At 40.3% G+C, this 16,928-nt stretch overlaps 1 protein-coding gene across 1 annotated transcript; it reads right to left on the bottom strand.

Moving 5' to 3' along the window:
- Positions 1–12,905, bottom strand: mttp (microsomal triglyceride transfer protein). The gene is made up of 18 exons (XM_022758573.1): positions 12,845–12,905; positions 11,006–11,193; positions 10,618–10,761; positions 8,250–8,357; positions 8,043–8,159; positions 7,813–7,952; positions 7,579–7,729; positions 6,865–7,022; positions 6,535–6,703; positions 6,026–6,133; positions 5,668–5,880; positions 5,350–5,561; positions 5,124–5,221; positions 4,719–4,840; positions 4,355–4,582; positions 3,418–3,542; positions 1,053–1,223; positions 1–955 (listed from the first exon to the last, which is right to left on the bottom strand). Exons 1-18 carry the CDS (start codon positions 12,903–12,905, stop codon positions 808–810), a joined length of 2,661 nt encoding a protein of 886 aa, XP_022614294.1. The 3' UTR covers positions 1–807.
- Positions 12,906–16,928: the final 4,023 nt, after the last annotated feature.

Here is a 16,928-nt window from a genome sequence, read left to right as displayed (position 1 = left end):
TGTCTCCAGTGCACATTTATTGTCAGCCAATTAAATCCAACAAACCAATTCCTAATTGCTGAAACACAAGTTAAGAGTAGTTCAAAAGCCTTTTATACCCTACCCAAACATTTTCAGCAATTACAGCCATGTACAAAAAATATATATCCAAGTGTTGATGGATTCATTTAAGATTTTCATATTCAATCTTCCAAGTACAATGTAAAGACAATGCACACATGTCATCTTTGTAGGAGCAATTAACAAATCACCAACATGATCATAAAAAATGGAATTAATGCATATAATTTCTCTGGAACATAAGTTATTTCAAGTGTGTGAACAGCAATACAGCGACATAAAACAATAAATTGCTCCTCCACAGTAAACACATTGATCAAAAGGAGAGTTTCTGTTCAGGGGAAAGTTAATCCACTGTCTTCAGTGTGATATTTACATGTACGTCTTTACTGTAACTGTGTTGGGGAAAATTACAGTGGTACTATTCGTGCTGAGTATTACATACATCCTGTACGTATGTGCCCGTCATAAATACATTTTCAAAGAAATCCATAAAAAGACAATGCAAGAATTCCTGATTTAAAACAAAATGTCAAATTAAAATGACTTAAATACTCACAGGAATGTAAACATTGCATGTGTTGTTAAAAAAAAAAAAAAAAAACACTCACAAATTTTCTCTCTTTCAGTCATTCACTGCTTGAGGCTGAGGTGTGATAGCTGTCCCTGAATGCAATGAACCCTCTTTGAGTGACAAAAACCTGCCCATAAGAATGAAGACTTGCTCCTGGATAGTTCATGGTATCTCTACCAGCTGGAGTCAAAAACCCTCTTGCACATGTTTGAGTTCTCCTGGTGAAGAGGGAATTCAGAGCCAGGGACCAGCTGCTTCTTGCTCTTTCGTGACACGACGTTCTTCCCCGATGGCAGGCTGTCATATTTGGTCAGGTGTTCACTGAAAGCAGATCATTAAGAATAGAAAGTTAGGTTTTGTTTAAGTTGATTCAATAATGATAATGAATCTATTCTTTTCTGGGTGGGTCTTACAGTACCTGAAGGGGAAGGTGGTTTTGTCCATCTGTATGCACACCAGGAAGGGATATTCAGAGAACTGGACGGTGGTGATGAAGTCCAGCGATGCCTCCGTTTCAAAGCTAACCTCCATACCCGTTCTCATGAAGTCCATGTCCACAGTAACATTACCAGTGACCACCAGCGCTCCTCTGAAACCACAAGCAAGCGAAAACCAAGTTTCTATTTGTTCAACAGACAAAGCCAAATTCATTTCATCCAAGAAAATAAAATGTACATGTAAGATTTTACATTTCACATACCATATGTAAAATTATGTTCTATACGTGACATGTCCAAAAACCACGTCCACATGTTTAATCATATCTGAAGTACCGGATGCCTTCATGTGAATTCATTACATGAGAAAACCGTATGAGAATGTGTGAATTTTAAATATTATTAATGAAGTTCCACACGTTAAGAAGTTCCACATGTTAAAATGTGTTTGTAGAATAAAGTCATATTTTCTTTGTAAGGCCACAATGAGGTGAAGAGGTGAAAAATATCCATTATTATTATTATTATAGTAAGAGTCCACTATTTTCTTTATTTAGACATTTCAGAGTGCAGTGTTGTTACATGTACCTCAGCCACCTGCTAAAAGAATAGATAGTGCTGTTTTTTTTATAACCCTTAAAAAACTGAATTACTTTAACCAGCAATTAACTAGTAGCACAACTGTAGCTATGGTTACCTACAGTTTAATGTACATGTGTTAGAGGTGTCCTGATATACGACTGCAACAGGTACCTTCCAGCCAATCAGTGATGGTCATTTTCTTCACTCTTGGTACAACTTCTGCGGTATATGGTCCTTGTTTGCGGCCATGTTTTTGTATCAGTGGCTCAAAAGCACAGCAAAGTTCAGACGCTAACAAGTGGAGTTTAACTACCATGTTACAACTTCTCCTCCTGTTTCAAGTCAAAGTCTGTGCCAACCAGTTGAAAATCCAACCTCTGTAACTTTGCCCATGGAGACATGCCTTGGCAGAGATGCCAGTGTGGTTTGTTCTGCTTCTATAGATAGCCTGCCCGTCTATTATCAGAGTGGAAGAGGTACAACTATGCTGATCCATTCACCTGCCTCTGCCATTCCCCCGCACACACGGGTCAAATCATCCTGAAGTCCAGAACCAAGATGTGGACAGTTGTGAAGGGCAGAAAATCCTCAGAACAGAGATATTGAAGCATTTCTTCTGTCTTAACCCACATTTTCCTTCCCTGTGATGCTGTTCCAAAAAAAGGTATTAATTCCACAGCATCATGTGTTTTTGGCACCTAAACAAAGATTCCCATTAAAATTCCCCTCTTCCTTTTCCATCTTTCGCAAGTCATTCTTGGTGGAGATTTAAATAAAGAGCTGTACATTAACTGCATCACTAATACACTAAAAGTGTAGAGATTAAAATTATTAAAATACTCATCCAGTACAAGTACAAAACACAGTACAAAAACTTCAATTCAGATGCCAAAGGATTTTTTGATAACTTACTTACTTTACTTTACTTTACTTTGTGAAATAGAGTTTTCTTCAAAGAAAATTTTCCGATTACCAAAAGAATCAGAGAAAATCTGACCAAAAACCAACTGAACAAGATGAAGAATCTGACCAAACATTCAGTGGCAGGTTTTGGTACTTGACTTTGGTTTTCAGTTACTGTTAAGGACAAAACTGGGCCTTTTAAAAAGGACTGAGGTGAATATGCAGCCGTGTCCTGCGGAGGAAAATCACACCATATTTGAATGTTTGAAAAAAAATCTATGGCATTGCTGTTTAAACCGTTTCATCACCAGACGCCGCAAGCTGACTGACACCAACGTGATGATGTGCTCCATTTTCAGCAGCTAGTGTTGCGCGTTGACTGTAATGTTTTAAAATAGAGAACCAGACAGAGCTGACGTCATATCCACACAAGCCTAGAAATGAGACAGGCGTGAAGCACAATACTGGAGCACGTCCAACGTGCCGCTGGAACAAGTGAATCAGACAGCACTTATAGCCTTTCTAAAGTTCACATGAATCCAACGTCAACAGGAATCTATTTGCAGCACGGTGACAAGGCCCGAACTTCTAAAACAACTTTCCTTTCAGTCACAAAGGTTGTTTTCTAAGAATTGTCTGTCTATCACAAGGGCTTCTGACCTGCAAGTGTGTTACATCATACTGTACATACAGTACTTCACAATCGCACTCAGTGAGATAATTTACTCAGTTGTACTCGACTCTGTGACCCACATCTATAGCACATAACATGAGGTTAAAGGTTTTCTTGAAGCCCTAATTCAGTTACAGAACAAAAAAAAACCTGCAACAGTTGCTGATTTTACTGTCTCTGGGCTGTACCTGTTGTTGACGCTGGTCTTGGACTCTCTGTACCACAGACTGATCTCCATGCCTCCAGAAATATCAATGGCTAACCCTCCTTGAAACTCTGCACTCGCCTTCAGACCAGACTGCAGCTGGATGACCTGCAGGGACAAAGTGGAGAAGAAAAACCGCAATGGACTTGATCATGTTTCACTCCAGTTTATGACAGTGATAATTAAGATTCATAGAGAATGTGTTATTAGGATACGGCTGATGATAAACTGCATTTTCCCACTTTCATCAAATCCCACAAAAAGACCAAAACCAAACAATGAATTGATCCTACAAAGGAGTATTTCCCATGTAACTTATCTCTCTGTGCCTTAGAGTTTCACCAGAACACATCTTCTTTCCACATGTTCCTTCATTACCATGAACACTGACACTGTCATTCACATGTGAGTCAATCCCACATGCGCCATGCTAGTTCAACAGCTCACAAACAGCGTATGAATCCATGACTGAAAATAGCCCCCAACAAATGCACAGTTACTCCTGATTGAGTAATGTCTGCTATAACGTTACAGCACCTTCATGTTATCAGAAATTTGTTTAGCTTTAACAGATTTAAGTCTCGTCTGTGGACAGTGGACTTGGAGATCAGTGGGTAGGGAAGCGAGAAAGTATTAAGAGACTAAAACACAAATTAGCTGCTGTATTAGTGCCACAACCTGGCATCAGCTGTGCACATTTAGACCTTGTTCATACTCACATCATTAAGCTCAACAACTGAAGTTATTAACCTGAGTCATTTGCTATCTGTGACTACGCACACATACACACACACACACACACACACACACACACACACACACACACACACACACACACACACAGTAAACAAGTCTGACTGTCACTACCTGTTGCATGCATGACTCATTACTACTCTCACTCCACAGTTGGAACTTCTTACCTCAGAATGATCCGTCAGCAGGATGAGACCCTTCACTACGTTCATGGGCTCCCCAGTCATGGAGAACATCTTGGACATGAGGTCACTGTAACCCTTGAAGAAGGTGACGGGCCTCAGCTGGACATCGAACAGCAGAGCCGACATCCCAGCAAACGACTCCAGGTCCTTCTCTCCCTCGTCAGGTGTGGCAGCAATTAGTGACTCGAGACCCTGGGCCTCAATCGCCACCTAGAAGATACGATGGACATGCAAAGAGACGTTTGATCTTTTCTGAGATTTCATTTACACTTCACAATTTCATACAATTCTCAGTTTTTGTTAATGTATACTCTTAAATTTCTAATAATCTCTGATGTTTCTTTACCTGTAGTCCATGTAGCGTTGCTCCTTTACCAGCGCCATAAATATTCATGTTGCTTCTCCTCAGGATCCCAGAGCCTGAATACAGGATGTCCAAACTGTATGTGGAGGTCACATCAGCAGATTCTGTTGGGAGTGGAATTGTATTTTTGTTTATCAAAAATAAAAATACTCAATTAGCATCCGTGTAGCTGTGATGTTACTAATCTTTTGCTTAAAACATGGAGGTTGAAGATTCCACATCGATCCAACATGTGCTGCAAAATGTCAAAATTGAATGTTTTTCTTGACTGAGCAAAAATGTCAACATCCCTTTTCCACATTTTATCTCAGATCATAAATATCTCAGCAAACTTTTGTGAAATCTCCTCCTTTCCTGTAGACTGAAATATGACGGGTGATGACTTACGTGCCATGAATCCTGAGAAAGCTGATGACGACCCAACTTTTGCAAAACGGTCGTAGTTATGGGAAATCATGTCCTTCATAGCCTGGCGTATGACTTTGCTGAAAAATGCAGAAAATAATTTTATAGTACAAGGTTTCAATCTGTGTAACTGAAAGTCCTTGCTTTTAATGTTCTGTTTCATAAATCATTTTCTCTCTGTTGGTCCAGTGGGTGACCCATCACACACCTGGCAGGCAGCTGGAAGCGGATGATGTCCTGGATCTTAGACAGCATGTACTTGTTCATTTCGTGGGGCAGGTTTCCGATGGACAGAAGCAGATTCTTGACCTCGATGTAGGAGGGGTCGCTACTGAGGATGACGTCAGCGGCGGCAGCTCTCACGTTTTTCTCGTAGATCCGTCGATTCTGGTGGTAAACCCTGTTCACTGTCCGTTTTACCTGAGAGAAGCATGGTTTCAGTTTGTCACGTGCTAATTGTATCAAAATATTATTAACATCCAACACATATTATTTCAAACAAAACATTATGTTAACTACGGCGCACCTCATCGGTCATGAGCTTGACATCGTATCTCTGTAGAGCTGTGAGGGCGATGGTGCTGTACGCTCCGACCTCTGACTCCGCGTATTTGGTAAAGATGGGAATGGCCTCGGGGAGCAGCGAGTTTTTCAGAGCCAGAAGATACATCTGGACCTCGGACTCAACCTGCGTGCTGACAGGACCATCTAATATCATCTTCTTCACCTGCACCACTGTCTGAGAGGAAAACATACAGCACAAGACCATCAGTCAGCTCTCGGATTCATTCATATTTGATTTGAGTTTCTAATGTAACATCTTTGTTTTCGATTTTCAAATGAACTTTCAAATGTTTTTCATTTACATCCTCTTAGAAGCTTACCGGTAGGTTGCACCCTCCTTTCTGACACAGTTTGTGGACCAGGGCTCCCATAATGATCACCACGGACTCTTTGATGTCAGGGCTGCCAATCTTTCCCTTAGAAATGTCCTGTAAAGAAAACAATTATTACTAAAATTCATTGCATGCTGTCATATAATTTAAGTATATGATGACTTGGTTTTGCAGACTTATTCCTAAGACTGCGTTCTCTACATTTTACAACATATTTAAACCATCACTATATTTTGAGGAAGAAAAGTAATATAAAATATTCTACAAAGCAATTAATGAAGAGACAACTGATTTGAGAAGTGTTTGTTTCCCCCCAAAACAAATTCACAGGAAAGGTGACACAAAGTGCAGAAAAAACAATTTTAGGGGAATTTTAGGGGAAAACGGACTGTGTTCACTGATATGGACTAGATTGCAGAAGTCTTATACTTCCATTGAATAAGCAGGAAGAAGGTGTCAGTTATGTCATGAACTTCTGACAACAACATGGCACTCACCACCAAGGCCTGGAGCATTCTCTCGTTGGGATGTGAAGCAAAGCCACACGCATAGAGAAATCTCTCCTGCAGGACCAAACCTTTGGCATCGGTGAAGTTCAGGAAGTCCAGCATGGCATCCAGAGATGCAGCAGTCTGGGAGGAGGTCACAGCATCCACCACCTGAGGTCTGATGGCAGCGGGAAGAGGTTAAACAGAGTAATAGTAAGTTAATCCTCCTGGAATCTGACATTTGAAATCTTGTAAGTTACACTAATTCAAAGAAACAGTGGAGAGATGGTGTCAGCAGGAGGTAAATAAGATGTAGGAAAAGAGGAGGAGCTTGTTTACAGAGATGTCTTGCTGGCACTCTTCAGCACTTTGAGGATCTCGTCCTTGGACGACTTCCTAATGCTCTGGATGAGGGCCAGGAAGCTGCGAGGAGCCACGGCTTTAGACAGGGTCTCTGGCTCCAGCTGCTTCTGTTGAGCCTGCCAATGTTCAAAAAGCTAAGAGGAAGAACACAGAGGAGGGGGGATTAGGAGACAGATCGTCTTCAGTCAATAATTACAGTACAAAAATATACAGTATCTGCTTACTAACAGCGCTATTTAAGAGTAATTTTGCATTAATGGTTTGTACAGATCAGCTCAGATCCTTTTTCATATTCAGAAAAAAGGTCGTAAGGGACTGAAATTTTATTTGTACTGATCCAATAAATGTTTTTAATGCAACAGCAGTGTGCAGAAATCTTGATGCTTTTGTCTTAAAGAAATATGGTTTATATCATCTGAATAACTGTCCCCTTGTTTAAAACCTGAATGATCCTCCTACTGCTCTTGTTTCTTGATGGCCAAGTCTACAAAAATAAGACCCGGAAATGCTAGAACTACATATTTCATATGCAAAGTGTTGCTGGAAGGAGCTCCAAGATCTATGGAGAGCATCTGCTGAGTGGGTCTGTCTGTGGTGTGTCTGTGTCACCATGAAAGTATGACGCCTGTTACCTGGTGGTAAGACAAAACAGTGCTTGTGTATCCGTATGAAAGGTAACAGGGAACTCACTGATGGACAACCCTTGCACTGGGTTTTGACCTTCTCAGCCACGATGCCAACAGCTGCCAGTTTGGCATCAATTGACTTGACAACCCCAGAGACATCCTTCCCAGCAGCCTCCAGTGGACCGGCCTCTGTGCCTGTCAAAGTGAGGGTTTGCCTGGGAGACAGGAAAAATCAAAATGTAAAACGTGCTTATATTGGACCAGACGCCGCAGATTTATTTATTCTATGGGCAGCTACCTGGACACGACTTTAGCTGCAACAGTTCTGCGAGCATTAACAACCAGCGAGTGCATTTCCTCAGCCACGGCCGAGCGGATGAACCCATCCTCGAGCGTGAACACTGTAACAGAACTGGACTTCCTTTTGACACCCAAGACCTGAAGGGCGGACACATAGAGACGTGATGTATTAGCGACTCAGTGATGTTCATATTTTAGCGCAGTGTATCGGTGTAGATGCTGACTAACCTGACTGTGTGTGGTAAACCCGGTCTCCGCAGTCTTACATGTATCCAGGATCTTGGTCCTCGTCACTTGACCTTTTACTGCTTTGTACTCGACTGTGCACCGTCCAGACACATCATTCTGTTCAAAGACACAATTCAAGTTGTTACATGTATTAAATTATGAAAAATAAATAAATAAATGTAATGGGAGAACTATCATGTCATTCACCTCTATAACCTTCCCAGTATTGGGCTGTACTTGCAGTAAGCTGGCCAGTCCTCGTTTTAGGTTCTTGATGGTTGCAGGTTCGGCCCAGTAGGAATAAAATGCTTTTGCCTACAGCACATGTGTAAAAAGAAAGCAACGTGTTAAACAGAATTTTATGCTTCCATACAATGGTAGATGAAGCAGCTACCTACGTGCTGCAACTCACAAAGGCTTTCAGGGTGTCAGTTTTCCCTTGCACACTTGTGTACAGACACATGTGAGCCTGGCCATGACATCAGAGACTATTTGCATTACATATAAAAATATCACATATTCTTTGAAGTGCAGATCAAAAACATTACAAAAATCCTTTGGTATTAGCACGTTACATTTATACGTAAGAGTTTAAGAAAATGTGATAATGATATATCAACCAATACTGTTTTTAGCATCAACATAAAATATAAACAAACATTTCTCTTAAGGATTCTTTAAAATTGGTCTTTAGAGAATTGCGAAGAAGATATGTACCGAGCGAGACACTTAAATAAACTTAATTCTCTCTAACACTGTTTCTAAATTACCTTAAACATCTGACTTCCACTACTAATACATGATAAGCTGAAATATATCATGGGCAGTGTAATGTACCAGGTTACAGATTACTACTTCCCATGTTAATAATGTAATAAGAACATAGCTGTTTTAATTACCTCATCAAAGTAAGGTAACATATTACATTTGATTACTTTTTCATTACTTATTAGTACCATTAATTTAGTCTGTTGGTGCCCTGTAGAAATTTCACAACCTAATGACCTCTCCAAGTTAATATTTAATGAAAACTCAATGCAGATTTAAGTTAGTGAGTGTTATTAGATCTCACACCTATCACCTCTCTTTTTAACAAAAAAGATTGAGTTTTTTCTCCGTAACTGTAACAGATTACATTCACATTTATTTTGTAATTTAATCACGTAATCCCATCATCAGTGTCTCCCCAACACTTCTCATGGGTCATGCGACTGTATCGGTCAGGCTTTACCGTAAATTGACTCCATTAGCTTCTAAATTCACGTCAGTGCACAGCCCTGACCGGCATGAATGAGATCAGGTTGAACCGATCCGGAAAAAACCACAAATTTTTCCAGTGAGTTTTCGGATTGGTTCAACACTGGACCCTGCGTCCTGGTCACAAGTGTAGAGAGCAGCCGATTACATCATCCTACACTGTCTCCTATACAGTATGTAATTTATTTGTGGCGCTCAACCACAATATCAGATAGGACCACCATAAATAGACTGTCCAGTGCTACTGTGTGTATTTTTCCTGCCACAGCCTGCCATCAGTATAAATAACCTAACAACACCAGGGGAGACACTGATCTCTCATGTTTCACACGCACCAAACTTTACTCCACACTCAACCAACATTAATCCTAATAGGTGACATTTTAGCCAACTTTTTTTTTTTTCATGAACAAGATTTACACAGAAACCTTTCAAACATGATGATGAAGATGCTGGAGTATCTGGTCACACCACTGTCAGGTGCTTGATTATGAAGTGGTACTGAAATTATTACTGTAATCATATACATGTAGCCTACAAGTATAAAACACTTTATAAAGAGATCTGTTAGCAGCTAGCGGTTTCTTCAGCGATATTCAGCATAAACCAATGTCATATCATTCTTCTCCCGAGTCTTTAAATGAGACATCTTGCAATCAGCTTACTATTGCTCCTTGGCATTCGTGCATCATTTAATAATATACAGTGATGGTAAGACTGATAACAGAGAATGAGTATGGCTCAAGCTCAAACATCCCACAACTATTACGAGCCTTATCCGACCGGCCCGGAGCCATTCTGTTAAACCAGGCTGGTTCATTCATTCTTTGACCCTCTGAGCCTGCTGACCTTTGCACACACACACATCTGTCAGGTATTTCCCCTGCCAGCATCATCACTCCAGCACAATGAACGTAAGCTCATTACGTCTATGAAGACAATAACAGTGGAGCGCAGCAGGTACAATACTGACTTTCTGACATCACTTGTGTCAGAATCTCTCACATGTTTAACACTCTAAATTGATTAAAAACAACATTTCATATAATATTTGGGAATTTCTACAACTGTTGGTTTACCTGGAGTGATTTATAAACCGTGTCAGTGTTTATCAAAAATATTCACCCTTTTTGCTACAAAGTGTTTTATTTTCATATTATGTCAAAATAAGGATTAAAACCTCTTAAAAGACTATGAGGTTGTAAAGAAATCAGTTGTGTAACCACTAATAAGGACTATTTCATTTCTATGCATATTGTTTTATACCAAGAATTTAAACCATGACAAGTGCCGAGAATGGCATTGTTAATGCTCTTACCTTTCCATTTCTAAGATGCACCAAGAAAGGTTTTGTCAGAGCTGCTAATTTGGTTTTCCCCAAAACACTTTCAGCTGTTGATCCATGGAGGACGTTCTTCTTCTCAGGTCGATGGGACGCAGGCTCGATCCTCACATTTGAGATCTATCAAGAAGAGATTTAATCATTTCAGTAAATGCCTGCAGTCCTTTTTTGCATTTTTGATTTCTTTTTTTGTGCCTTGTCAACACATGGGAGCATGCAGGCTTAGCTACCAGTTTTATTGAAGGTGTATTTGTAGTCAGGAATATTATACGGATTATCCTATCTTAAAATTCACTTCATTAAAAGTTTATGTACTACATCGTGGCATCCTGTCCTCTCTCGACATGCCACTGGACCGACATACCGCCAGTCGAATCAGCTGGTCATCCTTGCTGCTCGGATCTCTCCACACCAGGCTGACGTCAACATCACTCGAGATCCTGTAGCCAGCACTGCCCTCTCTTGACCCCCTCTCCCTGTCCACCAGCACCTCAGTGCTGTAGCTGAATTTGTACAGCTGGTTGTTGCTCAGCCGGGGTCCAGCAGCACCACCTGAAGAAACACAGGACACGCAGCTGGTGAATAAACACGAGTGGAGAAAGTGAGAGCGATCTATTATAAGACTCTCTGCTAGTATCATACTGTGGTGTGAAGATACTGTAGGTCTGTTTTTACAGATTTATTATTTAATTGCACATTGAACAACAGCACTGTAAATGCACCAGTGTTAGCAAAAAAGAAACATTCAAATGCTGTCTTCACTTGTTATGCTTTAGCTCACTTGCACCTGATAAAGTATATAATATAGTTTTCGGTTTTACAAAAGCATTTTTAACTAGTAGCAACCTAAAACTTGAAACAGAAATCCATCACAGTAGCCATCTTCATTTTTGTCTTCTGATATGATAACACAGTAGTGAGCAGTGGTTGTTTTTGAAACCCTTCTCCTTGTTGGTTCATTTAAGCTCCAGATTCTTAGATTTTTTGAAAATCAAACCTGGAGGACAATGAGTAAACTTTGAGGGAAGGATTCAACTCATTTTGGTCGCATCTTGAATTTCAAGTTTCTGCACCATCACAAGTTTCTGCCTGGATGTGAGATGTCAGAGCTTCCAGCTGTGAGACACCTTTCAAAGTAATCCATGCATTTAGCTGCATTATCATTAACGACAAATGCTTTAACAGGAAAAGATGATGTCAGAGTTGTCGTGGATGAAGTCAAACCAGCAGGCCTGAAAGCTTCCAGTAAGGTTGTAATTTAAATCATTTTCATTGTGAAGGTTATTGAAACCTGTGACTAAAACTTGTGAAAAAATGAATCAGTTTTTGTATGTTTGAAGCAATCTCTTCTATAATATCGGAACATGTAACACCAGGTGCATTTAGCGGTGGGAAAGATGAACTTCCACGAAACACAATGCTCCTTTTCTCTTTCCCTTTCACCTCTTTTTTAGAAATACTGTAGATCATCTCAGGATAGTGCCGAGGTGATTCAATCAGCGGCCATTTAACTGGGTGTGTTCAAAGTGAGAGAAGATAAAAATCTCTCCTCTGCTCTATTAATGACGAGCTTTCCATTAGATATGACATCGGGCCACGAGGGAAGACGCACTGACGTGTCAGTATTTGATTTCATCACAGGGCCGCTGAGGAACGTGGAGCTGAATTCAACAAAAAAAAAAAAAAAAAACTCTGGGTCAGTTTGTCTTTTGTCTGACTGAGATATTTGAGGAGCCAACCTGCAACCCAGTTACTTTTTTTGTTTCATTATTATTCTTAACTATACTCTTTCACCTCTGATCAGTGTTACACAGCAGCTCTGTGTGAAGCTAGTCCCCGGACACTGACATTGAGGGTTCTGTCAACATCACCCAGCCTGATTTCCTGCCAGGATTCATTCATTTTTGGGATTTTAGAGTCAGTGGCACAATTAAATACAGGTTGAAGCTGCACACATAACACATATCATATCAAAGATCACCAGTTAGTCTCCAGTGTGTCATCCATGGAAAAGCCTCCAAAGAACAGGACAGTGACATTTTGATCTACACACCAACCCAGCTGACATATTTCTACTAACTCAGGGTGATTTAGATTCTTTTAAGCTTCACTGAATAATTTGTTTTAAGGATCCTGTGGGCCCCAAAACATCCAGGCTACATCTACACACAGAAAAAAAAAAAAAAAAGTCACATCCACTCACCTTTGGCAGAAGCTGAGACAGAGGAGGCTGTGCAAAGCAAGAACACAACAAGAGTTAACATTGTGTGTCCTCTCTCCGCAGCCAGATGAATCAGAACCGACACAAAAAAAAGGAGGCAGTGGCTGAAGCAGCACTAAAGGGCCAGAAAAGAAAGGCAAAGCAAGTCCAAGCTTCTCCTACTACGTTTTATCGGAGGAGAGGGCAGACTCCAAACTCCACGCTCAAGTACTAAGTACGAGATAAACAGCAAATCATTAACCCGAGGAGCACAGATTTGACAGGGACTTCTGCTATTGGCAGATGCAGCCAGGTGTCCTCCTTTTTAATACAGCGGGGGACAAAACATGTGATCGATCGATCGATCAATCAATGGAATGGGATTACCTGATTGATTGGATTCATCAAGCGAAAAGTGAGACTTGGTGTCTGGATTTCAGGTTTGCACTACATGTCCTGACAAGTCAACAAACAATAGCGTTGTGATATTTTTGACAGGAGAAGTCATAAGAAAAAAAAGAATGATGTATATATTTACCAGGAGGAGGTAGAGAAACGTCCTCATGTTTAACACCTTTCACCTAATTTCTCCTCAGGATGAACAGTCGGCACTTTGTCGCTGTGTCTTGGTCGGAGGAAATGGGCAGTCTGTGTGAGGACCCAGCCCTCCAGCTCGAGTTACAGCATCTGAGGAGGACCACAAGCTTGGAAGACTGCATTATAAGAGTCAGTCTGTGGAGCAGAAATATGAAATATTTCCATATAGCTACCGGTTTTGGACACAAATAAAAGTTTCTATGGAAGCTGTTGCAAACTCAATCTGTTTAATTAAGATTGTTAGCACTGTCACTCCAGTAGTGTTTTTCTAATCTCCATGTGTATGTGTGGATGAGGGGTGATTAAAGGTCCCATCCATTGAAATGAGCCTTGAGTATCTGCCTCTTACATTTCAAATGATGGCACCTTTAATCATTTTTCATCAGTAGGATCAGCAGAACTTTTTCACACTTACTCTGCTGTCTGTGTTCGAAAGGCATAGATTAAATATGCTTTCACTCATCGTTGAATGATTCTACATTATATAGTTTTAGGAGACAGCCATTTTTGTCTCCTCACATTCAAATCAGTCACATGACTGTAGGTTCATACATAGTTTGTATTTACAACAGAAAAACTCTAAACTACTGTATTGAACACCTCTGTATTATATTTGTGTTCTCACTTTAACATGTTATCCCCTTATCCATTGGATTGGAATATTTTATGTAGAGCCACAAATGAATCAGATCAAATGTATAGGGTATATATTTTATTTTAACCATGTATAGAATATTTGAGCTTGAGCTAATAACATTTTATTGGCCCATAGTTTTATTACCTCCACGAAGGAGATTACAGTATATTTTCACTCGTGTCTGTTTATTTTTCAGCAGGATTACGCAAAAAGTGCTGTACTGATTTGCACCAAACTGGGCGGTGGGAAGGGGCCTGGGCCAGGGAAGAACCCTTTCAATTTTGGGGCAGATCCGGATCATTTACTATGATCTTTTTTTTCTCTGAAGTCCGGTGTATTGTTGTTGGACACTGGCCTCAAGGCAGAGGTCTAGACTCTCTGAGTGCCCTTCTACTTCTACTTCTTTTTTTTTTTTTTACATGAACATTTAGCAGAAACATATGGATCCATGGCAAATATAGTTTAAATAACATTTTTAGTCACAGGAGAGACAGGCTTGTGATTGGTGCTCAGTCTGACAAGGAAAACAGATTCTCCAAGTGACAGGCACTGGTCCATGCAGCACTGAGCGTCCAGCTGTGCTGTAAATACAAATGGGGTCAGAAAATACATTATTAAATTTTATCATTGAACTCCAAAACGGCGACAGTAACACCATTCAGCCGAACTGAATACAGTCGATGTGAACTGATCCGAGCAACCAGTGGGTGTCAGTGTTTGTCTGCTGATGTTGATGGTCGTCCTCTCCAGGGGAATTCAGAGTTGTACTGAAAACAGAAAGAGGATCACCTCAGCACTGATGTGTCACTGAGGTTGAGATTATGCAATTTCCGTCCAACACACACAGACACACACACACACACACCATCTCTGTTCTCTGATGATTTCCTCACTGTCCTGAAGGTAGACGTCTCTAACAGTTAGGAAGCTGGTCTGTCAGTAGACAATAGTTCTGATGTCAATGTCCAACTTTAGCCAACAGCCAGTAGCTGCTGCTGGGCTTCTCCAGGGCTTCACCCTCAACTGATAAAGTACCAGGAAGTACAGTATGTCATGACCTGTGGCACTGTGGGAATGATTGTTGCCTTTTTAACAATGAAATGGATGAACAGGTTTTCCCTATTTTGAGAGATTATCGCCAAACAAAATATACTTTTTATTCCTGATACTAGTCAAAGTGACTGCAAACAAAGGAGAGGAAAACCACATGAGGAATCAATACATACCAAATTTAGCAAACAACAGAATAGAATACAGACAAAACAATTACAAATAATTATTAATAAAGACCCTTTAAGAATAATAAGAACATTAATTGCCAGGGCATACAGTTAGTCTACATACAAAAATATGAATAACAAGAATAATCTTTATTTATATAGCGCCTTTCTTAACAAAGTTACAAGTTGCTGTGCAAAAAATGATTAATACATAAAATGTAGGAAAATAATTAACTAAACACATATAAAATATCACCTTATAAATTATATTTTTTTTAAAATCAAAGTAGGTTTTCAAAGGAGATTTAAAAGCAAGCAGACATGGAGCTAATTAAACTGAGATCCTCCACCTATTACAAAGCCTTGGGGCCCTTGGGTGGATTGCTGAACGTTGCCTACCGGGCGAAGTTCAGCCAGAGCCTCGGCATGAAGTGACTGTATGAGGACTATTAGCATTGATGACCAAAGCATTTTGGTATTAAATTGAAGAGTGAGTGAATTTGTTTGAGAGGAAGGTTGATTATATCAGTTTAGCAAAGAGTCTGCTGTTGTTCTCTACGGAGTCGAGGAAAGGGCCGAGAGTAACACTGAGCATCTGTCCAAGGTTCAGATCAGAGGGTTGCAAGCAATCCCTGATAACACAGCAAACAGATACACTTATCAAAGCCGGGTATCTAAATTGCAAATTATCCATGATGTGTTGAAAGAAATATGTGTGTGTGTGCGTGTGTGTGTGTGTAACCCACTAATCTTTGTTTTTTTTTCTCTGTGACTGTGATGTGGCATTCCCCTGTCTGACCATGGAGCATTCACTCCACCTCAGTCTAATCAACAGATGACTATTAGGGAACTGAAAACAGTCTGAGAAAACAAATGAGCTACAGAGAGACAAAACCCTGCCCTCACTTCCAAAACTCACCTCTGTTACATGTACAGTGGCTTCAGAAAGTATTCACACCCCCTTCATTTTGTCACACTTTGTTGTGTTGTAGATTTAATTTTAAATGGATAAAATTGCTGTTTTTGCCCCTCAGTCTACACTCAATAACCCAACATCACGATGTTAAAACATACTTTTAGAAAAGTTTTCAAATGTATTAAAAATCAAAAACTGAAATCTCTCTTTCACAAAAGTATTCGGACCCTTTGCTGTGGTGCTCCACATTGTGGTCAGGTGATTCTCGTTTGCTTTAATTATCTTTCATGTGCCTAGAACTTGATTGGAGTCCACCTGTGGCCAATTAAATTGAGTGGACAGTTTAGAAAGGCACACACCTGTGTAAGGTCCCACAGTTCACACTGCATGTCAGGACAAAAGCCAAACCATGGAGTCCAAGGAACTCTGTGTAGACCTATGGTCTTGGTCAGGGAGGTGAGCAGCAGGGACAGGGAGACTGGTCAGGTAGTACTCTTATCATTGTTCCTATGGATGGATAACCGCACTGACCTACCAGTCAAAGCCCTGCAGGGCCCCCGGGCTTGTGCGTGATGCCCATCATCTATCACTCATTAATAATAAAAAAGCTATACTCAACTGTAAACATGATTAGAAAATTTAACGTTAGATGAATAAGTGCGGCCAAGATCACCACAACATCACATTACAATTTAGATAAAGTACGCACAGACAAAA

The sequence above is a fragment of the Seriola dumerili genome, unplaced genomic scaffold (genome assembly GCF_002260705.1).
Source record: "Seriola dumerili isolate Sdu_G_001 unplaced genomic scaffold, Sdu_1.0 BDQW01000301.1, whole genome shotgun sequence".
Taxonomy (NCBI): Eukaryota; Metazoa; Chordata; class Actinopteri; order Carangiformes; family Carangidae; genus Seriola; species Seriola dumerili.
Note: the sequence above shows the minus strand (reverse complement) of the source record. Positions and strands in the feature narration are given on the sequence as shown.

Coding starts and splice junctions, on each gene's coding strand:
- mttp (XM_022758573.1), bottom strand. CDS start 12,905: ATGTTAACTCTTGTTGTGTTCTTGCTTTGCACAGCCTCCTCTGTCTCA. Junction 8,358..10,617: donor TGCATCTTAGAAATGGAAAG/GTAAGAGCATTA, acceptor CATGTGCTGTAG/GCAAAAGCATTTTATTCCTA. Junction 5,562..5,667: donor TCAAGCTCATGACCGATGAG/GTGCGCCGTAGT, acceptor TGCTTCTCTCAG/GTAAAACGGACAGTGAACAG.